Source organism: Macrosteles quadrilineatus, unplaced genomic scaffold, assembly GCF_028750875.1.
Source record: "Macrosteles quadrilineatus isolate MER2022 unplaced genomic scaffold, UCM_ALF_1.0 Scaffold_33__1_contigs__length_1397503, whole genome shotgun sequence".
In the NCBI taxonomy this organism is placed as follows: Eukaryota; Metazoa; Arthropoda; class Insecta; order Hemiptera; family Cicadellidae; genus Macrosteles; species Macrosteles quadrilineatus.
This window is the reverse complement of record NW_026542626.1, coordinates 1,013,503-1,022,902: the sequence shown is the minus strand read 5'-3', so window position 1 is coordinate 1,022,902 and position 9,400 is coordinate 1,013,503. Positions and strand designations below refer to the sequence as shown.

The 9,400-nt window shown below is 32.2% G+C and overlaps 1 protein-coding gene across 1 annotated transcript; it reads left to right on the top strand.

Moving 5' to 3' along the window:
* Positions 1-5,856: 5,856 nt before the first annotated feature.
* On the top strand, positions 5,857-6,753 carry LOC129005781 (uncharacterized). The gene has a single exon (XM_054434790.1). The coding sequence runs from the start codon at positions 5,940-5,942 to the stop codon at positions 6,504-6,506; it is 567 nt and encodes a 188-aa protein (XP_054290765.1). The 5' UTR covers positions 5,857-5,939; the 3' UTR covers positions 6,507-6,753.
* Positions 6,754-9,400: the final 2,647 nt, after the last annotated feature.

Genomic DNA, 9,400 nt, shown 5'->3' with positions numbered 1-9,400 from the left:
GGATAGTAAAACTAATGCATATGTAAAAATAGAGTTGGGAGATAGTGTAATTCAATTGGATGGTGAAAGATGGAAAAAATTTCAAGAAATATTTCCTACAATCAGTGAAGCATTTGAGGAACGTTATAACAACTAATTAACTTATCTGACATGAACTTTGGATGTGCTTATTTAGCTTAACCATGAACTTTGACTTATATTTGCGTCATAATTACACGTGATTTACTGGTATATAAGTGGTGTGATAGTTGAGTGATATATGTTATTTTGCATCACGGACTTCAAGCTGCTGTTTGAGTGCTCAGGTAAATTTTAGAATGGATTTGTTTAAAAGTTTTATTATTACTCATGATATGAAAGTGGAATTTAGAAATGTTCAGACTGATACAAAAATTATTATAACAATTAATTCTCCACTGGGAAGACAAAGTATTTCTTTGGATGTAGATAAATGGACAGAATTAAAGAAATCAATTACCGATATAGACAAAGAGTTTTATAAAAGATTTAATTACCAGTATTCAGACTTAAATGGAAGCTTTTATGAGGATGGGGAATAAATTATATCATATAATTTACAGGTTCAATGGAGTTTATTTTGGATTTCCAAGGATTCAAGAATAAGGATAATGAATTCATCATTAAGGAGCTAGCAATTATATCTACAGATGGGCAGATATACGAGCTTCAGCTTTTTCTACCCCCCTGCAGTCTACACGAGTTACCAAAGACAGTGAGGAAACAAGTACACTGGGTTGAACGGCATTTGCATGGTCTATATTGGAGTTCAGGATTCAAAGGTTACTCTCAGATTAAAGATATATTTAAATATATTGATATAAAAGGAAATGTGTATGTTAAGGGTTTGGAAAAGAAACATTTTATTGCTCAACTTCTGTCTGAGTTCGAGGTTAAGGTGTTCAATCTAGAAGATTTGGGGTGTCCAAAGCTATCAGATCTAAAAGCAAGAGTGCACTTAGGTTCTTTCAAAACTTGCAGTTTTAGCCATTCCCCAACTAACTGTGCATACATTAATGTTCATGTTTTACTGCAATGGTGGAATATTGAGAAGCAGGTTGCTATTTACACTAGTAAAAATATAGATTTAGTTATAAAAGAATGGGTTGAAAAAGGATATGTGATGCAGGATGAGTTGGTTAAGTATCTGCCAAAACAGTTTATCATTAACTATGTGAATGTCTTAGAATATATCTATCACAAACTTCCACTGCATTTGCAGTCTGATCCAGACATCATAGAAAACTTGCGTTGCCAAGAACACTATCAGTTTGCTAATGAAGGTGATGCAATTGATGGTCCAGTTATCAAAAGAAAATATTGCTATTTTTGCAAACATAAGATAACCTTTGATCTGCTTGCTAAAAATGAAAACACATTACTTGATTCAGTGGCTAATGCACCATGATGGAGTCACCAACTTCAGCATCTTGTTCCTCAACATCTAGTAATTCAGGTGAAGCTTCATGTTGCAACTTATTTAATTAAAAAAAAGTGATTTGATTAAATCTGGGTTTTATAGAACTAAATTATTTGAAAATATTGTTTGTTGTGGATGTGGATGGGAATCTGGCTCTAGAAAGTTAACATTAAAACACATTAATTTTGTACATAAATTAACAAATCCAGATTGTGAAATGAGTAAAAATGTGTCTTTGGATTTTAAAAATTATAGCCAATTAAAGGGAAGTGTAAGGGAAATGGAAGATGTGATGAGAGAGACATTTCTAGCGTACCCTAAAGCTTATCAAACATAGAGAAGATGGTTCAAGCTGGATTCTACTATACTGGTATTGATGATGCTACTACTTGTGTAAGCTGTGGCCTTATGTTGGATCAGTGGAATCCTGATGAAGATCCAATGGTGGAACACAAAAAAGCATCACCATATTGTGATTTATTGTAAATACATAAAAGGTTTTTGATAATTGTTTTATTTGATGTGTTGTAAAATAAATAATTTTATGTTAAAAGTGTTCTGTAGCAATTATTTTCATCATTCCCTTTCAAGCACTGTAGTAAAATGTCAAATATCAGAGCTGAGATTGCTAGTGAGTTACACAAACAGTCAAGAAAAAACTTTCCAACCCGGTATGTAGAGTTAAAAGGTATTAATGATCTTTATCAAGCTGATTTAGTAGAAATGATACCTTTTTCATCAGTGAACAATGGATATAAATACATTTTGACTATGATTAATTGTTTTTCAAAATATGCAATTGCTGTTCCTTTAAAATCAAAAACTGCTAAAGAAGTTGTTATTGCATTAAAACCTATTTTGGAAGTTCATAAAATGAAGCATTTTCAAACTGATCAAGGAAAAGAATGGTTTAACTCACAAATTCAATCTTTATTAAGAAGTTTTAATATAAATCATTATTATACTTACTCAGATAAAAAAGCATCAATAGTTGAAAGATTTAATAGAACTTTAAAAGGTGAAATGTGGAAATTATTTACTGTACAAGGTAATTTTAAATGGTTGCAAATTCTTCCTGACATAATTAAACGTTATAACAATAAAGTACATAGAACAATTGGTATAAAGCCTGTTGATGTTAACAAAGATAATGAAAAACAAATTCTCTTGAGAATTGTAAGAAGTAGAAAATTAAAAGTGTATAAGCAAAAGTTTAAGGTGGGAGACAAAGTTAGAATAAGTTTAAGATTCAAACAATTGTCAAAAGGTTACTGGCCAAGGTGGAGCAATGAGGTTTATACAGTGTCAAAAGTTCAACCAACTAACCCGCCAACTTATATTCTGAAAGACTCCAAAGGAGAAGTGTTGAAAGGTGGGTTTTATCAAGAAGAACTAAGTAAAACTAAGTTTTCAGATATTTACTTAGTTCAAAAAGTTATAAGGAGAAAGCGGGACAGGATATTAGTGCGGTGGCTGGGTTTTGACAAGTCACATGATAGTTGGATTAGCCAGAGTGAGTTAGTGTGAAGTAAGATATGAAATTTACCAAACAAAAAAATTCTTTTAGTGTTGTTAATCTAGATAAAGTTATTAGAGTCAACGATAAAAATAAATCATCCAGCAAAAAGCATGGTGTTCTCCTTCCAAATACTATCAGGTGCATTATTTGTGGACCATCAAACTGTGGAAAAACTAATTTGATGTTAAATCTTCTTTTCTCACCAAGTGGATTGTATTTTAAAAATGTATACATTTTTTCTAAATCCTTATATCAGCCTAAATACAAATTTCTTGAGTGTGTTATGAAACAAATTGAAGAAATTGGGTTTTACATGTTTTCAGATAATGATGAAGTTTTGCATCCTTCTGAAATCATTCCTAATTCAATAATGATATTTGATGATGTTGCATGTGAAAAACAGCAAAATATTAAAAATTACTTTTCAATGGGGAGACATAACAATATTGATACGTTTTATATTTGCCAAACATACAGCTAAGTACCAAAACAATTGGTTAGGGATAACGCTAATTTTATTGTTTTATTCAAACAAGACAATAGAAACTTACAACATATTTATCATGACCATGTTAACACTGATATGACTTTTGGAACTTTTAAAGAAATGTGTTTAAAAGTGTGGAGTAGTGGGAAAAATTCATTTGTAGTGATAGACAAAGACAGAGAAATGGGTAAAGGTCGCTATCGAAATGGATTAGACGTTTTTATCAAAGTTTGATAATAGTGGTGGGGAGAAGATATAACTCTCTACCATGTTACATTTTAACCATTACCAGTACATATGTTGACAGCAAACAATGGCTGAACAATTTTATGATGATTGGGTTAAAGATAAAACAAAGGAAGAAATGGTTAAGGAGATTAGTGAACTTAGAAGGAATATTAAATTAAAGCATCAAGCGCTACAGCGCCAATTAACCGATAATAGTGAATTACTGGAAAAGCAGTGGAAACCTGTTGCTGAACCTTTGATTAAACTACTAGAGGAACAGGAAGAAAGTAAATCAGAGAAGGAGAAATTGAATAATCGCAAGAGAAAACCTACTGAAAATTTTGAAGAAGCAACCCCAGTTAAACATTTTATACGCGCACCCGATCAAGGAGTGAAACGTAAACAAAAGATTAATCTGCCTACGCGAGAGGATTATGAAAGTGACTATGAATATGATGATGGAAATGAAGGTCTACCACCTTCCAAACGTCCAGCAATCCCTAGTACCACATTTGATACAAATGAAATGGAGTATGAAAATCAAGGAGACGATGAACAAAGTATTGAAGAAATGCAACATGAGCCAGTGGTTTATGAAACAACAAGTACAGGTGAGGCTCTTTTAAAAACACCAAAAGGAAGACACTATGCTAAGGAATTTGTTGAACATACTTTCACAGGTAATATAGCTAAAGATTATTTTCTCAAATTAATTAGAGGGGGTAAACCTATTGACCACAACTATGGTGTTCGTGTAGAGGGAAATGACTGGATGATTGGTGATAAAAAAATTGAAATTGATGAAAATGACATTATAGTAAATGGTGTGAGGTATTTAGGAACAAGAGGGCTTTATGAGCTGATATTTATGAATTCACCAAACCAATACATTTATACTGAAGAAGATTTAAAAAGTTATGCTGGTATTTTAAAAGATACTAATGTTTATCGAGTGAATTATTCAGCACTTGGTAGACGAAGGTCTAACAGAGGTCATAAGTATTTGCATATAATTGCTCCAATATTAAATGAATGGGATAATAATGGTGCAAGTGGTAGTGGTGTTTTAAAAACTACTCCAAAAAGTAGAAAAAATAAATTACCACAGCAAGATTATGTTATTAAAGCAAATCCAATGACAACATATCCTGATCTGCTTGCTCCACAATCAGATTCACACGGAGTTACATTAGGCAATGGAAAGCCGGAATATATTTACTTTGATGATCCAAATGAGCTTGTTGACCGTCTGCGCCTCCTATATGGATCACAAGAAGCAGGAAATAATGGACATAAAAATGAAATAAATTCTATTATTGAGGAATTGTTGGAATTGGAAAACAATGGTGTTATTAATGTTTAATTTTCAATAAATAATTGTAATTAAACTGATTGTTTTATTATCTCTACCCTCATTTCAGTTCTGAACTTCATGATGAGTGTTGATAAATTTGGACGCTACTCAAGCTCTGGTAATGCTCAAATTGCACAAGGTCAAAAGGGTCCTAAAGGTGATGGTTTTAATCTTACAGATGATGGTGATTATGATATCCAACTCAAAAGGATTTGTAATGTTGGAGCACCAACAGAGATTGGGGATGCTGTAAATCTTTTTACACTTAATACATCTGTTGGAAATTGTTTATTGGTGAATGAAAAGAAAGAGTATGATGGGAAAGGGCTTAGAGTAAGCAATTTGGATGTACCAATTAGTGATGGTGATGCTGTTAATAAATTATATTTTACTTCTAATTCACCGGTAAAACTGCTTGACAGTTACTCTTTTCACCAATTCAGAGTGCAAGATATAAGCTTTCCTATAGCGGATGGTGATGCAGTAAACTATAGAACTTTAAAGGAAAATGCTTTACTTGTTGATAAAAGTGTGTTTAATGCAAAGAATTTAAATATTTGTAATGTAAAAGATCCAAAACTGTCACATGATGCTGTAAATCTTCGTTATTTACAAGTTAATACTCTAGCCTTAAAAGAAAATAAAGAATATGATGCTAAGGGAAATGTTATAAAAAACATAGGTTTTCCTAAAGCAAAAGGAGATGCAATAAGCTATTCATTTATTGCTGATGTATTGGCTGAAATGTCTTTTGCGATTCATAATAATTTAAATCATTTAAATCATTGCATACTTGTGATTGGAGCGATTTGTTTGGAGTTAGTGAAAACGCTTTGGTGCAACCAAAAGCTAATACGCCTGCACCAGTGATAATAAATAAAGACAAATCAGGAGCTGAAAATCATTAATAAATATGATGTTCTCCCGACCTGGTCGCATCAGTTATCCAAGAGGCTCCGGCCTGATCAGTAGTCTTACAGGCGCAGCTGGGAACATTTTAAACCGTGCTATAGACATCTTACCAACGGAACTGCATTTGCCAGGCTATCAGTACTGTGGTCCTGGAACGGATTTAAAGACTAGATTGGCTCGTGGTGATCCAGGTATCAACAAATTAGACTCAGCCTGTAAACTGCATGATATTGCATATTCCAAATTTTCTGATAGTAAAAACAGATCTATTGCTGACAAACAGTTAGCTGAGCAGGCTTGGGAACGAGTGAAAGCTTCTGATTCAAGTTTCGGTGAAAAGGCAGCAGCTTGGACTATTACAAATATAATGAAAGCTAAAAATAAACTTGGTGCTGGTAGAAAAAAACAGGTAAAGAAAAAGAGAAGATGTAAATGCAAAAATAAGAAAAATACAAGAAAAGCTAATGCAACTAAAAGAAAAGGTAAAGGCTTATATCTAAGACCCTATAAAGGATCAGGATGTGCAAAGAAAAAAAAAGATCGTCTACTTAACAAAGGAGATAAATAGTATTCCTAACAGACCGCTTAGTAACAAGGATATTTTAAAGTGGGTTTCACGTTTAAATATACCTAATTTTAGAGGAGTGTTTATGCGGGATTTACTGCCTCATAATATAAGTGAAAAGGAAACTGGAATTGTTAATTTGGATGACAACAATGGAAAGGGGACACATTGGGTGTGTTATACAAAAAATGGTTTCAGAGTCCAATATTTTGACAGCTTTGGAAATCTCAAACCACCAGTTGAACTTCAACGCTACTTTAACAGTGGACCTTACCACACTGAGGTTAGATATAATTATTTTCCTATACAAAAGGAGGATGAAGTGAACTGTGGTCATTTGTGTTTAGACTTTCTAGCCAGTCATACATAATGATTTGCATAAAAGGGAGTTCATCACGTATTAGGTATACGCCGTTTCCACCATTTGATTTATCAACATCAAATGAATGGGAAATGGGGTTCCATGATTTGTTGACCTATAATTCAATACCCAACGTGGAGGAGAATGATAATAATAAATTATATTTTTCAAATGGAGATGTGATTAGCCTTCCTACAGGATCATATGAAATTGAAAGTATAAATGAGTTTATTAATAAGCAAATAGAAAGGCAGCCCCCTATAAAAAAGTAATTTCTGGCCATATATGACCATATCAAAATTCCATATATGGTTTCATAAAGCCATTTATGGTTTTTTATGGACATATATGGAAGCAGATATGGCCAGATGTGGTTGTATCCATATATGGTGGTGTCCATATATGGTCATATATGTAGTCTATTATATGGAATTATTGGCCATATATGGCCATACATGTTTTCTATATATGAAATTATTCCCCATATATGGCCATAAATATCCTCCATATATGGAATCATGGTCTTTATATGGCCATATATGACTCCCAGGTATGGAATTAAATTACTCATATACGGAATAATAATTTTCCATTTATGCTCATGTATAAATGAGTTTTTGACAATAACTGGAATTATTATAAGGAATTGTTGCCACATTTGGATTTTGTAACTGGACTCCCAAACACTTCTTATAATATATATAATACTATAAATCTTAAAGTTTGTGAGTTTGTGTATTTTCTTGTTGCTCTCGCAAGCACAAACTACTGAACTGATTGAGTTGAAATGTGGTACAGTGGGGGGCAGATAATATAGGCATTTCTCATTTAAAGTAATTAGTAGTAAAGTAATAAAGTATCCAGATTTGAACCCAGATGACAAAATCCTGTACATACATCTATTGTACAATTTTATTATAACGCAACAAAATCTTAAAACTGACGTATAATTTTAAAATTGCAAGTGTAGTAGGCCTAAATAAAGAGAATATTATATTAATAATTAATTTATTGTACCTTTGCTATCAAACAGCTGCAAATATCTATGTCACGTAGTTAGGCTATATTAATAATAAAATTCTTCAAATGACATAAAATGTCTAAGAAAATCTTGTTTTACGAGACCAAATACAGCTTCTCTTATTCGTAATGGGTTTTGTTAAGACATCTGATATGAAGCGGTTGTGGTGTAGTGGTCAAAGGGGTAGACTCCCACGCTGGAGTCCCGGGTTCGAATCCCAGTCGGCTACTTGAAAATTTTGTTTTGAAATTTTCAAATTAAAAATTTTTATTATGGTTTTAATGCATAGTTTATACGATTTAATGTGAAAATATGTTTAATTGTAATTTTTTTATTTATTTATATATTTTTTATTAAAAAATTTCCATATATGGGGGATTCCATATATGATCATATCTGGTTATATTTGGTCCAAAACCAAATATAACCAGATAAAAAAAATTTTATATGGCCATATATAAACTTTTTCATAAGGGGCAACTTGACATTAAATTTAAACTTGTTGCTAACAATAACACTTTAAAATGTGAAATATTCTGTGACAAGGGAATAGACTTCACAAAAAAAGGAACATTAGGGTCTCTCCTTGGATTTAGCGACAAAATCATGGTTGAGCCAAATAAATGGACTGAATCACCCAATCAAGTTTCCATTAATAAAGTAGATGTCATACGGATCACTTGTAATATTGTAAGAGGATCTTATATTGACGGTGTTGAAGGACATGTATTACATGAGTTTTATCCAACTGTAGCACCGGGGTTTAAAATTGTTGAGAAACCAAATACAATAACTTATCTTCCAATAAACAAACAAAATAGTTTGGAAGAGTTTATAATTGCTTTAGAAGATCAAAACGGGGAGTTAGTTAATCTGAGAGGGGAAAATATAAATATACGTATAGTTATAAGAGAAAAGCAGCGCAGATAAAAAATGGGATTAGTCTTTTTTAGGAATTATAATCAAAAAAGAGAACCATTTATACATAAATATCCCAGCATTCAACATACAGTCATTGAGGAAAGAGCAGCCCTGCCATCCACATCCAACTTTACAGTGCGTAGTAACAATAAGTTTATCAAAACTTTATCCCCTGAAAATTTATTATTTTTGCAAAATATTGGGATATTCAAGAAGAAATGAATCGAATATTAAATATAAATTCTGAATCAAGCTTTGACAACAGTGTCATTGACTTTCAATTCCATTCTCACAATCCTTATTCATCAAACACTTTTGGAAACAGTGATGAAATAAGAATACCAATTCACCAGCAAGATGTATATACGTTACCAAGTGAGAGTTATATTTTAATTGAGGGATCTTTGAAAAAACAGGATGGAAATGATGATACTACAACTAATCTTATAAATAATGCAATCGCATTTCTATTCGAAGAAATAAGATATGAGCTATGTGGAACAGAAATAGATCGAGTAAAAAATGTTGGAATAACTACTACAATGAAAAATATACTTACATCACGTCCTGGAGATGTTCACTGGATGGGGAACG

What these genes read in the sequence shown, in the direction of transcription:
- LOC129005781 (XM_054434790.1), top strand. Translation starts at nt 5,940, where the DNA reads ATGATGTTCTCCCGACCTGGTCGCATCAGTTATCCAAGAGGCTCCGGC.